The 14603-nt window shown below is 43.9% G+C and overlaps 2 protein-coding genes across 3 annotated transcripts in view; one reads left to right on the top strand and one right to left on the bottom strand.

The window, feature by feature from the left end:
- Positions 1–544: 544 nt before the first annotated feature.
- LOC113801029 (putative neural-cadherin 2) lies at positions 545–6714 on the top strand (the record flags this gene model as incomplete). 2 transcript variants are annotated; one of them, XM_070138230.1, is given in 11 exon segments in its annotated part: positions 545–664; positions 1157–1317; positions 1437–1800; positions 1922–2167; positions 2411–2749; positions 3421–3811; positions 3945–4140; positions 4368–4600; positions 4719–4946; positions 5291–5482; positions 5587–6714. In XM_070138230.1, coding segments are annotated over 11 exon segments (2847 nt in total), but the record flags the coding sequence as incomplete, so codon positions are not given.
- Positions 6715–7101: 387 nt separating this feature from the next.
- Positions 7102–14603, bottom strand: part of LOC113827162 (U3 small nucleolar RNA-associated protein 6 homolog) — a 19020-nt gene continuing 11518 nt past the window's right edge. The window contains exons 11-18 of the mRNA XM_070138228.1: positions 14357–14527; positions 13777–13928; positions 11413–11614; positions 10059–10230; positions 9578–9740; positions 9058–9201; positions 8805–8935; positions 7102–7374 (exon numbers count right to left, since the gene is read on the bottom strand). Of these exons, the coding sequence (XP_069994329.1) occupies positions 7242–7374; positions 8805–8935; positions 9058–9201; positions 9578–9740; positions 10059–10230; positions 11413–11614; positions 13777–13928; positions 14357–14527 (1268 nt within the window). The 3' untranslated portion in view covers positions 7102–7241. The remainder of the gene's footprint in view (positions 7375–8804; positions 8936–9057; positions 9202–9577; positions 9741–10058; positions 10231–11412; positions 11615–13776; positions 13929–14356; positions 14528–14603) is intronic.

The raw sequence follows: 14603 nt of genomic DNA, 5'->3' as shown, positions 1-14603 counted from the left end.
TTTGAGTTTTATTGTTTTGTTTTTATTCTGAAACGCTTATGCTTGGCTACCATTCTTATAAAATCAAATGAAAATGAACCACCACAAGATCTTACTCGCCTTTTGACACATTTGCCACATTTGCCAATCCTCAAAAAAATGAAATAGACAAAACTGGTCAAATTACTACACCGCCGCCAACTGTAAAGAAATCTGTTTCACCCGAAATGCCTTTGCCCCCCCCACCCCCACCCACCCCCACCACCACCCCCTCTCGCTCCCCCTCCCCCTCTCTCTCCCCCCTCCCCTCTCTCTCTCCCCACTCCCTCTCTCTCTCCCCCTCCCCCTCCCCCTCCCCCTCTCTCTCTCCCTCCCCCTCCCCCTCTCCCTCTCTGTTTCCCCCCCTCTCTCTCTCTCCCTTTCTTCCCCTTCCCCCTCTCCCTCTTTCTCCCCCTCCCCACCCCCCTCTTTCTCCCCCTCCCTCCCCACCCCCCATTTTCTCCCCTCTCCCCCTTCCTCTTTCTCCCCCTCTCTCTCCCCGCCCCCCTCGCCCTCCAACCCCAAGCTCGAGGAGGCCACCGGGCTGAGGGTGAACCTGCTGGGGGAAACTCGAGGCCGAGATCCCGAGGAGAGCGACCCCCTCCACTCCGCGCCCTCTCTGGCCTCCACGTCGCAGCCCTTGCAAGTGAGTGGAGAGAGAGGCCGTACTAAACGCTTAGGGAAATTGTGCAACGCAAATCAGTTCTTGGCACAGGGTTCTTATGCTAGGTTCTTCAGGATTGTAACAGTTCTCTTATGCTAGGTTCTTCACGATTGTAACAATTCTCTTATGCTAGGTTCTTCACGACTGTAACAGTTCTTTTATTTTAGAGACTTCACGATTGTAACAATTCTTAACGACACTTTAGGACTGTCAGCTTAAAAAATACAGTAAAAAATTATCCTTTTGCCCTAGTTCGGTATACCAGTTGATTTTTGCGGTATTATTCCTTCGTAGAGGATTTTGTGCTTCGGAGAGTGAATTCCACAATTTCGGTCTGTGAGTGAGTGAGTGAGTGAGTTCCTTGCAACATTTAAGTAAATTTCAAGCAAGATTTCTACCGTATAACAGAGACTTGGAAATCGTAAAAAAAAATAATGAAAATTAAGAATAAATAAAGGCTTCTATCTGTGACAGGTTGTGGATACGAACGTGACTTCTCTCGTGACACCCAGACTCGCCCGCCCGCATCCGTGCCACGCCGCCCACGCCCGTTCCCGTTCTCCAGGTCTGCTCGGATGCACGCCCACCTCGTGCTTGAACGGTGGGCGTTGCGTCAGGTTCCACGACGGCGACAGGTAATGCCAAGGGATTTGTTTGTAGAGTGAATGCGACATGAATGAGAGATAGTTAAGGCTTTATAAGGAGGCTGTCGTTGCGAGGGGTTTGGCGTTACCTCGGAGGCCGTGCGTTGCAGGTGCGTGTGCCCGGCGGGGACGAGAGGCCCGCACTGCAAGGTGTTCTCGCGCGCCTTCGCGGGCTCCGGGTGGGCGTGGCTCCCCCCTCTCCCCCCCTGCACGCCCCTCACTCTCTCCCTGCGCCTCCTGTTCGCCCGCCCGCGCCCGAGAGACGCGCTCATTCTCTACTCCGGGCCCCTCGCGCCCACGCCCAGGGGCCCCAGCACCCCGCCCACGTCAATGCTGGCCGTGCAGGTGGTGGGCGGCGGAGGGCGGCTGCAGGTGGTGGTAGAGGGGGGCGCGGGGGGGCGGGCGAAGGCGGAGCTCAACGCGACGCTGCACGACGGCGCCTGGCACGACGTGCACGTGCACATGGACCGCAAGGTGGGCCGTTGCCGCCGCTGGAAGGCTCGGCGGCGGCAGCTGTGATATTTCTGTGAAATTCCGCCTCTTCGCGTCTTGTACTACTCCTTTCCCTGATAATTTCTTCTCCCTCGATGCACAGGGCGTGGGCGTGATGCTGGACCTTTGCGGGCGGAGCTGGGATGAGCCAGACGCGGCCCACCAGTGCCTGGCGCGGGCGGCCTGGACCCACCGCGAAGGAGAGGCGGGAGAGTGGGTGCCGTCGGGGCCTCTGCAGGTGGGCGGCCTGGCGCACCCGCCGCCCCTGCCGCAGGACCACGGCTGGCTCTACGCGGCCAAGGGCGACCCGCTCGAGGGCTGCGTCTCGCACGTCACCGTCAACGGTCAGGTGAGTCGCCTCCGCGCCCACGCTCTCGCGGGCGGGCCCTGGGAGCCGGCCCGCGCCTGCTCTCGTTGCGGCGTTCTTATGGGAGACTTGTGTTACTACCCAGTGATATAAAGTACAGCCAATGTCTTTTGCTGAAAAATATGTATTATATAGATATGTACCACATGTACATATAATATCTATCTATATGTAACCACACCTAATACACAGCTCCGGAGTGACGGTCCCCCAGTGCTGTTGCAGGTGCAGGACCTAGGGCAGCCGCCCAACGCCCATGCCACCGTGGGCGGGTGCAGACAGCAGGAGCGGGCGTGTGCGGGCGGGTGCGGCCTCCGTGGGCTGTGCGTGGGCGGGCTGAAGGAGTCAAGGTGCGAGTGTGAGGCCGGGTGGGGCGGGCACCGATGCGCGACGCCCACAGTCCCCTCCGCCCTCGGTTCCTCGTCGTACATGAAGGTGGCGCTCTCCTTCGCGCCCACGCCCACGGCTCTCTCCGTCCAAGTGCGCGTGAGGACCCGGGGCGCGCGGGACGGGCTGCTGGTGCGCCTGGCCGCCCACCGCCCGCCGGCCGCCCTCACACTGCAGGTGAGCATAGATGGGCGTGTGCAGAGGCATGAGTGCTATCAGGCTGGTGTTGGGGCGTTTACATGACATATAATAACCTTTCACAACCTGAAATAAAGAGCTCTCTAAAAAGCTTTCAGTCCCTAATTAACGATCATGTTGCAACTGCACTGCAATACTGTGCGGGAATCAGTTAGAATTGCTATTTGTCGAACAAGAATATTAGCTGCGTGTTCTGCGGTAACGAACTGTGGCGTGGAGGGTAGTTATGCCTTTTTTTTTTTGTGTGTGTGTGTGTGTGTGTGTGTGTGTGTGTGTGTGTGTGTGTGTGTGTGTGTGTGTGTGTGTGTGTGTGTGTGTGTGTGTGTGTGTGTGTGTGTGAGAGAGAGAGAGAAAGAGAGAGAGAGAGAGAGAGAGAGAGAGAGAGAGAAAATATATATGTATGTACTTCGTGTATGCAAGTATACATGTATGTATGTACTGTGCATATGTACGTGGCGCTTATACTTGTATGTACATAAATAAACATGTTCGGTAAAGTATAGACAATAATATATGCATAGATCTGTTTATTTTCCGCCTGTAGACATCGGGCTTTGTGCTCCTATCAAAGAGCATTTCCAAATCGGTTCTTCATCCCTAATTCACGTCCTTTTCCTTCGCCCGGACGCCGCCCGCCCGCCCTCCCTTAGCTGCGCTCGGGCGTCGCCTGCGCCTCCGTGTCGGGCGCGGGGTGGGCGGCGCAGGAGGTGTGCGTGGAGGGCCGCCCGCTCGGGGACGGCGAGTGGCACACCCTCGCGGCCGAGCGTCGCGCCCACAACCTCCTCCTGCGCGTCGACGGCGGTGATGGCAGGAGCCTCACGAACCACTCGCTGGACTCCTTCGCTCTGCTCTCCTGGGACGCCCACGGAGGAAGGGGGGCCGAGCAGAGGGGGAGAGGGGGCGGTCGGACCCCAAAGGCCCCCACTCACCCCGTTCTGCCGCCCTTCATCCACGTGGATAAGCACGACGGGGTCACCGTCGGCGGCTGGCCGGAGTTTGAGGCAGGGCGACTCGTGCGCGTGCACCACGACCTCAATGAAAGTAAGTCGTGTTTCTCTCTCCCTCTCCCTCTCCCTCTCCCTCTCCCTCTTTCTCTTTCCCTCCCCCTATCCCTGTCTCCCTTTTCGCCTTCCATCCCTCTCGTTCATACCCCTGATCCTTCCCGTGTTTCCAGGCTGCATCGACGATCTGCGGATCTCAGGGCGGGCGCTGCCTCTCCCGCCGGCGGTCAACGGAAGCCGGTGGGGTCAGGTGACCTCTTCCCGCCACTTGACTGTCGGCTGCGCTGGCAACCCGGCTGGATGTCTCAACTTCACCTGTGAACCTCCGCTGACCTGCACTTCCCCCTGGGGTCGACAGCCTTCTTGCAGGTCGGTCAGAGCGATGCGAAAGGTTCTAGGTTATCTGTCTTGATCACAGTAATTTTTATCATCTTTATTAGTGTCGCAAAAGTAGCCGCAATGCAGCGTCAGAGAAGACGCTGCTGAAACCAATTGTAAGTTGCCTATTTATCATATGAAAAGAATTTCCGCTTCATAATTTCCAGTTGTCTTGAGCACTAAAGTTTAGGTCATAAAATGTGTCTTATTTCCGGAAGCTGTGGTCCAGGCCGTATCCAGGTCGGGCACGCATGCGAGGACGTTGACGAGTGTGCATGGCAACCCTGCCTCCATGGGGGTACCTGCTACAACCTGCAGTCTGGCCACAAATGCGTGTGTGGCCCAAGCCATGCGGGGGACCACTGCCAGTGGCCACACTCAGGCCCAAACACAGGACCCCTCGGCAGCCCAGGCACCATCACTGCTTTCTCCGTCGCTATTTTGCTAATGGGTCAGCCCCAATTTCTACTAAAGTTGATGATTTTCCTTGAAAGTCCTCGTCATACAGTTACCATAACTTATTTTTCTTCTTCGAGTTTTCACTAATCATTCATCGTTCATTCTTCCAGTTCTGCTGCTTACAGTGCTCTCCCGACACCTGGCGCGGCATTTCTGCAGAGGGGGCCCTAGGGGGGGGAAGGGCATGGAGGAGCAGGCCACGGGGCGAGAGGCCAAGGGAGGGGTCACGGAGGGCGGGGGGGAACGCAACATCAGAAAGGACAGGCCTCAGGGACCCTTTCTGAAGGACTTCGAGTGTAGGATTACAGGTGCAGACCACGCTGCGTGGCAGAGTGAAGGTGAGGGAGGACCTGGCACATCTTATTTGAAAGCAATGGAACAAGAAAGTTTACCACATTTTGAATTAAAGTAATAGTATGTGAAATAACAACAAAAACAATTTTTAAATCTTTACATAACCATTTAGAAAAAAATATATTGGAATCAACCTCTTTCCAATATGCATTTGGGGAGATGCATGTTACTGCATCAGATTGTATGGTACAATGAAATAAATACAAGTGGGCCAACCCCTTAAGTTTTACTTTGAAACATTATATATTCAGATACATAAATATAAGATAGCAATTCTTTTATAGGTAATGCTTGCCTATAAAATATAAATAATTTCTCAAACTTGCAGACTTTGAAACTGACCCTTCTTTCGAGGCAATACCTGTCTGTACCAGGTCCTGCATGGATCATATTGCAGAGGAAGGGAGGCAAGTGGTTGTCCCCGGCATTCCAGGGCCATTTTTACCTTCTGATGACCTCCGAGCTTATGCCTACGAGGGGGATAGCTCTCCACCAGGTTCCCTCTCCTCTAACGTTTCAGGTAAAGTTGAAGAAATTACAGAAATCTGAAGTTAAAGCAAAATTGTAAGAAAGATCTTCATTGATTTGGCATTGCTCTCTAAATATAATTTTTATACCCACAAGGACTGCAAGAAGAAATGGATAATATCAAACCTCAAATGCCACAGCTCTTGGAGGTCATGGAACTTCTGAAAAATCTTCCTGATGGGTCAAGATCTTCCTTTACAATAAGCAGTCCTCACACACAAGAGGAACGAAAAGAAGCCACTGAAACCTCTCCGAAATTATGTAAACAGGAACTACACAGTCAACCAGAAGACCGCACAAAGATTCCAGGGACTGCACAGGTTCGATCACAACCTTACCTTTTCAGACTTTTGATTCAGTCTTCTACTTTTATATCACATAAATGGAAAAATGTAATAGGCAGCAATTCATCCAATGAGGAGAGGCCTCGGACTGATCTGCAAAGAAACTCTCAGCTGACTACTATTTCATAGAATCTTCCTCTACTGCGGTGCCATTCGGAAGTTTTCCGCTGCCAATTATTTCACAGAGTCCTCCTTCCCTTCTTTTTTTTTAAACAGCTTGTCCACAGAGTAATTGGGCATGAACTGGGTAATGGGCAGGCGATACATATTTTTACTTTGATATCTACACTGAAGTCTCGCTGAATAAATACCAAAAGATTATAAGATTCCACTTGAAATTAATTCATTCCTGAAGTTCAATTAAAAAGGAAAGAAATGAAAAAAATGAAATAAAATAAGTAAACAAACCAATAAATGAATCTATAGTGTTGCCTACGACAGGAAATTGTTTAACAGAATATAATAAACTACTATCAAGAAACTCCCCATTCAGGAAATCTGTCTGAGAGGTCATTTTTATTCATTGCGATATTTTTCTAGTACCTTTTAAGTTTAGTACATTTGGTGTGATATAATTAGGTTTTATAAAATATACTACTCACTTCGAATGTTTTTTTTTTTTGTATCCTCTAAAATTGCTGAAGTATTTTGCCAGCTGTTCACAGAAACATCAAAATGAATGGTACCAAGTTTCCACAGATGTACAGAAAGATTTGAAAGTTGTTCATTTATTTATTGAAAATTTTCCTGCCATGTCAACATCTAAGGTCATCAGCAACACAAACAAATTACAGCAATAGAGCTAGGCTCGGGAGCGAAGCTCTAGGTAAGAAACGGTCACACATCATTATGATGAAGTATTGTGGGAAAAAGGTAAAAAATGAATTAACAATTAGGACAAAATATGTTACATGTCAAAGGTTGTAGAGCATTGTAGGTTAGAATGGTACCGAAAAAGGTAAAGAGGAAATAGCAGAGTACTAAAGGCCATTCAAGACTGACACAAAGTCAGCCTTTCATCTTTTCAACACGACTCTCACACCTTAGGAAGTGGACTGAAGAAGAGGATGAAGAGAAGGCAAAGGAAAGGGTAAGAAGAAAAGACCATGCAAAATTAGTTGAGGCGAGGGCTGAGATCCGTGTCAGGGAGTGATCCCCAGCGTTGGGTCCCAGTCTCCATCTCCTAAGCTCACATACGACAACAATAGGCAGAGGATTGGGAAGATGAAAATTGTTGAACTCCAGTCAATAATGCAAGAAAAAACAATTTTAAATTCAAATCAAACAATTTATTAAAAGTATAAGCTTCATTACAGTCTCGTGTGTAACAAGGATACACAATTTTCATGTCATTATTTATTTTATTCATAAAATATTGCTAATATTTTCATACATAGCCCTTAGATATCATTTCCTTTTCTGGTGCCTTTTCTTATCTCTCTTTATGCCTTTATACATGTCTCTGGTATTCTCACTGTTGGGGCGTTTCCGTTGTCTCTGCTTTCCAACCATTATTTCTTCATACTTTCGTTTCTGGAACCTGTAAAAAAAAGATGAAAAGTTGGAATACTTTCTGTGCCAATGAGACTATTTGCCCTCTTACTATTACTAACTATTACTACTTTTATTACTACCATTTCTACTACTAATTATTACTGTTAACTTTTATGAGCTTAAAAGCTGGAGGAGACAAAGACATCCATGAACAGATGCTATCTGGATCAAACAGTTATTTATACAAACATACAATATTTTCTGCCTTGTAAGATAGTTTTCCATGCTGAGAACTAGTTTTAGTTCATTTGTTTTCTCTACTATGGATGTGAATCCCTCATACACATACTACATAGACTACAGAATGTGAGTATCAATAGCCCACATATAGTACATATGCTGTGTTCTGAACTGCTTATCAAATTCTGACAGAAAACTTGGTAACTCAGACAGACAAGTTGTTTGTGGTTAAATCTCTTAGTCCCCACAATTCTCAGTATAGAGAGAAGCAAACTGAATGGTATATCAGTTAACCCCTATGAAAAAAATTGGCTTGGGGGTGGGTGACCTGAACATGTCGTCATGGAAAAATTTGGCTTTTAACCCAATGTAGACGGTAAAATAATGCGTTCCCTTTGGCAATGCTTGATTAAATGTTTGTACACATAGATAGCTCTGCCAATGCTTAGCCACAAAGGAGTCAATTAGTAGATCTTGTGACTTCACTTTTCCTTGAAAAAGTGGGAAAAGCTTTTTTTTTTACTTATGCCATCAATATTGACATTGTTATTTTTGTTATAAACATTATGATTACTATATTGTGGCTGACATTACTAACAGTAATACTGAATATTAGAAAATAGTATCGAAAATCAAGGAAAAGGATAAACAGGTTAGACAGGTAGTTCGCGTAATTGGTTCATTGGTGTCAGTACTTGTGGAGCCATCTATATGTAAAAACAATTACTAAATTCAACACACACAATGGGCAATGGCATGTACATACATGCCATGCCCGGCGGCTTGGGGTTGACAGAACTTTTGCCAGGTTTATTATTACAAGCCATTACTCTACAACACCTATCATCTCCTTTGTTTCCAAATAAACCCAGCTCTGTTTGATCTCACAAGGTGGGTGCATGCATGCGTGTGCATGTGTCTGCGTGTGTGTGTGTGTGTGTTTTTTATGGATAATATATATAAAAAATTTTGTACTGAGACCATATATTACTATAAAAGAGAGGAAAACAGAGGTATCCGTTATTTTTCTTAAAAAACGAAAATTAATGCCTCTTTCTCAAAATTACAATTACCTGGATTGTAAATTAATGGCTACTAGTAACCCATTATTTAACTCTAGGTTAGATTGAATTGAATTAGATAATCCAATCAAATTCCTTTTTTTATTTCTTTACTGCAATCAAGGAAAGCTTACTGGAGCAATCTAATATAATCTGAAAGTGTTAAAAGGCATACCTTAGGCTTTCTTCATTACTCAAGATCTCTTCTGCCAGCGTCCTCTTCCGGCTTTTCTTTGGAATGCGAGATGAATAGAAATCTACAGGAGACTCCACAACGGTACCAAGGTGAAAATGCTTGGGCAAAACCTGTAAAAAGAAGAAACGTGAAAAATAATATTCACATAGCGTAAAACCAGGGATCATATTCTTTCCAACAACCTAAAGATGGAACGAAACCTCAAACAATACACAGATGCATCAGGACTCACCTTCATATCATTATTCTTATAATGCCTCTTCGGATCTAGGACAGATCGCATCTTAAGGAGCTCTAGATCCCGCTGGATTTCTTCTGTCATCTCGGGAGCCTTCATGTCAAACCATCCAGCACCCTTGGTCTTCTCTCGCTCAATCTGTGAAATCATGGTTTAAATCAATCTCAATGGCTAGTATCCTCTAAACAGAACAACTTCTGCAATCTTCCAACTGAATACGTTAGAAAGTCAAGAATGGTGACAACTTTAAAAATTAAGAAATAGTTTATCAAGAACATCTAGTCTATTTTTCTTTAATCTATTAAGTTTTGTTTTTATTTACCAAAACCTTTCTAATAAAGGAATAGATATTAAGATGATTTGGTCTTCTCCTTTCTTCTCAGAGTAATACAGAGACACAAACGTTATCTTTTTTTCTTGTTCTTTTCTTTGCATGTCAAAAAGAAAAGCACACATATCCGGCAACTTACAACCCATAAGATAAACATTAAAAGCAAACCACTGCATGTCTTACCATCCTCTGCTTCTTCTTTTGATATTTGGTAAGGTGATAAGGAGCCACCTTTTTCTGCTTCATGAACTCTGGCTGCAAAGTCTGTGAATTCTCCAGCACCTTCTGCAACTGATCATCACTCTTCCCCTGTAAATCTCCCACCTGCAGCTCGTCACTCAAGACCCTAAAGAACGCAGAAAGTGATTAGGTTTAGTAATAAAAATTGAGTCTCCTAAGAAGATAAGAAGCAAATCATTGTTTCAATAGAGATTAACTCCCCCAATTGCTCATCCCATTACAAATACAAATATTGGGGAAGTGGGAAGGCTGGAGGCAAGGAGAGGGAAGAAGTATGTGGAGGGGGAGGAGGAGATGGGGAGACAAAAGGTAGAGGGGAGGGGAGGAGAGACGGAGAGGGAGTGGGAGTGGGAAAAGTAGGAGGGGATAAGAGAGAGAGAGAGAGAGAGAGAAGGGGGTGGAGAACAAAGAATATTGATCTTACATTCTCCGATACTTTAAAGTTTTGTCAGGAGCGCTACTCTTCTTCTTCTTCTTCTGCTCCTTCGAGCGCACAGTCTTCACCTGTCGAACCGAGAGCACCACCTTGTGGCCAGTCAGCATCTGTAAAACTTGCTCCCACTCACTTCCATCTTCCTCAGCTTGCTCCTCATTGCCTGTTTAAAATATAAATTTGAAAACTGTAAACAATTCTACAATTCTAGGTTCATACATACATGCATATATCAAAACAAACATACATGTATATATCAAAACAAACATAGATGCATATATCAAAACAAACATACATGCATATATCAAAATCATACAATCTGACAAGAAAATCTGAGGCTGATATGAGACAGGTAACAATTAAAAAGGAGAGGAAAAGAAAAATGGAAGTAAAGACAGAATTCAATGAACTTAGTAATAGGCAAAATAAGATGAGTTGTCTGAGGATAACTAGAAAAAGGATACTTAGGGTGATACTTAAAACTTGTGCTACAATTGCTGAAATTTCAAAAAACTGATAGAGAGATCTTAAAACAGACAAAATGCTTGAGATGATTATTAAAACAGCTATGACAGGCAACGGTCCACTGAGAGTGTAAGTGCTACCCTTCCTAACTAGACCCCATTTGTCTTGGATTTTGGTTTATTGTCAAGTGTGCTATTTTGAAATTTTACATCATTTGCTTATAAATCTAGGGAGGACACAGGCAGTAACATGCAGGGAGATGGGAAGAGGATGACTGAATGGCAACTGTCAATGAGCATGAGTGCACTGCTCGCTCTCTGGTGCAATTCCTGCATTCATGTAACTTTCAGGGTCTGTGTCTCAAAACTGATTTGGCAGAAGAATATATACCATGGAGATCTGAGAAAATATTAAACATTTCATTCTAAATAAACAGCCCTCAGTATTTCTTATATGTGAAGGACAAAATTTATAAGTAATGAATGGGGACTGGCAATATCATTTGAAGTGAAGTAAGCAATTAACATAGAGCAGGATTTTCAGCCTAAATCTCTAATGAGTTAAGAACAATTTCACCTTTGCCTCATGCCTAATGACAAGCAAACCAAAGTTTCTCCCACTTTCTAATTGTACCAATCTGGATGATGGCAGACTGGTCCTGGGCATCCTGGGTGCCCTCCCATCCTACACTGGAGTACCACCTTGGAGGGGTTACAGGTCTGGGGAGACTTCTATCCATCAATATGAATTTAGTTCTTCTTTGGAATACTGGGCTAGCAACACCCCCTGCACTAATTGAGAACACTGCTGTCCTATTTTGGGGTACCAAAGTCCAAACTCTGTAACAAGGTAACAAAACCTGTCCTACGCCATGAAGTACCTTGCTCAATTTGTCTCCTCATTCTGTGGACGAGGGAGAAGAAATCCTCTTTCTTCTGATTGGTGGTGTAGGTCAACACGAGGTCCTCATCGAAGAGCTTCACCAGAGCCTGTCTTCCTGGTCCTGCATCTTTGTCGTCCCCATATTCACTGATTTTACTTTCTTCAATCAGTGTATTTCTTTTCTTGCTCTTGCCTTTCTCCTATAAACAAAAATTCCAATAAGCCTTTTTTCCCCCAGTAGGAACCAATATTTACGACCTAATGGGGGCCAGGATGGGTTAGATGCTCATTCACTTTTGCCATTTCAAATAACCCAAAAGATTCAATTTTATCCCTACGATTTAAGTAATTTTGAGAAAACAGAGACCCAAGAGTAATTAAGTAAGCATGGAAATCAACATGACACACAAATGGAATACTTAGAAATCTAAAAAATCTTTTCCAAGGACCAATCTACATCCTTTTTTTATTTTTCAAAACCTTTGCTTTGTTTCATTTTGTTGTTTAATCTCAGCATGGAAACTAAAAAAATAAAAAAATAAAATAAAATAAAACATTAGGGTGGAGTGATTCCCCCCCCCCCCCCCCAAAGGCCTGGGTGGGGAAGAGTTGTGGTTTCATAATATAAATTTTGTGTTAAAATGATTTTCCTCTAGATGATATTTAGACTATGCACACTGAGCCTTAAGCTCTTTCCTATATCACTAATTAAGACGTGTTTCTTCCAAATGCACCATGGTATCTGTTGTCACCAACTATTGTGTAAAATAAGATATTTTAACAACCAAATGTGTAATAAATATAATACCATGAGAAAAGGCATTTGTTAGCTACTGTCTCTTCATACCACAAAGCTCTCTACGACAGTAATTCTTTACAACCCAGGCACAATTGCCTGAGACTAAGTCCCCAACCCCACATCAAAAATTTATTCAACAATCTATTAACCCCACCAAGGGGAGGGTTAATTGGAGGGGGGAGGGCTCTACCCCCAAACACCCCTCAGGAAGCACTGTCTTCACCGATTATGCACATAAAGAGAGCTGAAACTTGGGAGAATGAATTCGACTTAGGTTAATGCTTTATTTGTGGCGTTGTTATTTACGTCTGCGGAATATTCTTGTAGCAATGACTAAAATTTTTTGTCTACAAGAATATCATCTTCACTTTCCCAACACCTTAGTCCGTCCATACCATAAAGATTCACCTCAAAGACATACAGTATGTGCAGCACTTCGCTCATTTGAATAATATTTCTGTACTTTTTATATTATCCATATCACCCAGAACTCACCACAAAGAGGGTAGATGCCCTTGCTTCTGTCTTGATGGTAGATATCGATATTGGATCATACTCCACAAGTGTTTGGGCCCTTCTGTGCATGAAGACTTGACCTTGATACAGAACCATATTGGTGCATAAACTCTCATGATGTATTCAGTTAAAACCAACAGATTATTTGAATGTTCAGTTGTAGCAACACAGAACCTCAGAATCCGATTTGCTGCTGTTACCCACTGTGAATGAATGAGAGTTCTAGGCTGACACAAAGCTAGATTCTCTGAACAAACACCGCACTTGAATGCTTCATACATATACTAGTATCACTGGCCAGTACTTAACACCTCTATATCAAGATCTCGTAGGTCTATATTAATACCATTTACCTGAAATTTCACTACTGGCAGTTTCTCAGTTTTGTAGAGCTCTACCTTTTGGACCTAAGAATGCTTTTGGTCCACTTGATGAACCATCTATTTAGTGAAGAAGAAGCTGCAGTGGTAGTTCATAGGCATGAAGTTTACACATGAACCAATATGCAATTTATCAAAATATCTAATTTTACATAATAATTGTTGACAACAAATACCTGGCGCATTTGGAAGAAACGCGTCGTAATTAGGAAGAACTTAAAGCTCAGTGTGCACAGTCTAAATATCATTTTAGAGGAAAATCATTTTAACACAATAACTGTATTATAAAATCAAAACTTTTCCCCACCTGGGCCTTTTGGGAAAAAAAAGTCTTTTCACTCCACTGTAAACATAGAGACCAATATACATAACTATACAATTTTCTTCCAGGTTCTCATATACAACAGATTAATTTCATGTGAAAGCTGGTGTATCAATGCAGATTGGTCAGGTCTATCAATCCCCACTATCAATCACAATCATTTCTATGAGTATTTAACAGTGATTTCCTCCAAACCCACCAGGAAGGTCTTTTCCACACATTATCCCTGTCTTTGTTCACAAGAGCCCACTTTGTAATATGCTGGTCCATTTACGGCCAATCTACCAAAAGTATCAACTCAGAAATTTACAAAAACCACCCTGACTCATAGAAAATCACAATTACCTCTCCTTGAAGCTCTCGTACAACCATAAGCAACTCCCTGAAAATCTGAGCTTCGTTGACTTCCAGTTCGTCTTCTGCCTTGGTGACCAGACCACCAACCAGCACTGGATCTCCATGGCGCTTCTCAAACTGGATGTAGGCTAACCATAAACCTGATTGCAGTCACAAGAATGAGTTAATTTTCTTCAGTGATGGGAGCGAAATATAATAAACTGAAATATGTACTCACACACAAAGAGTCAATGTACACATAATAGATCACTAAAGCAAATAAATAATGAATGTGATTAAAAAAAAAAAATCCTTCACTTCAACAGGATATTTAATGATTTTGCACACATCTGGCTGGTTCTCTTTAAATGATGGTAACTGATCCAGCTTCTTTGTTATTAAGCAGTTAATTGAAAATTGATAAAAGAAAAAAAAATGAACCAATCACATCAAAAAAATGAAAGTTTTCTTCAAGATTCTTCCCTATAAGTAAGATTACGTATAAAGGAAAATCAATAACAATAATAATTATAACAGATGTTCTATATAAACAAAGATGCACATTTGAAAATCACTTCTGCTACCTTACCTGGATGTTTTTTCCCAAACTGTTGCACAGCTGTGGTAAAAATCCCCCTGACCTTCTTGACATCCACTGTCTCTTTTGATAATTCTAGCTCCACCATACATGCATGAAGCTTATCAGAGAGTGGAGGAGACCAGTTTAGTTTTTGGTACAGTTTCCTTGCCTCAGGTAATCCTAAAATAAAAGTATTGGTTCATTTAGTGTTTCTTTTGAAATTCTTGGCACTGCAACTAATAAAATGGAGGCATTA

This window comes from Penaeus vannamei, chromosome 24 (genome assembly GCF_042767895.1).
Source record: "Penaeus vannamei isolate JL-2024 chromosome 24, ASM4276789v1, whole genome shotgun sequence".
Lineage (NCBI taxonomy): Eukaryota > Metazoa > Arthropoda > Malacostraca > Decapoda > Penaeidae > Penaeus > Penaeus vannamei.
Note: the sequence above shows the minus strand (reverse complement) of the source record. Positions and strands in the feature narration are given on the sequence as shown.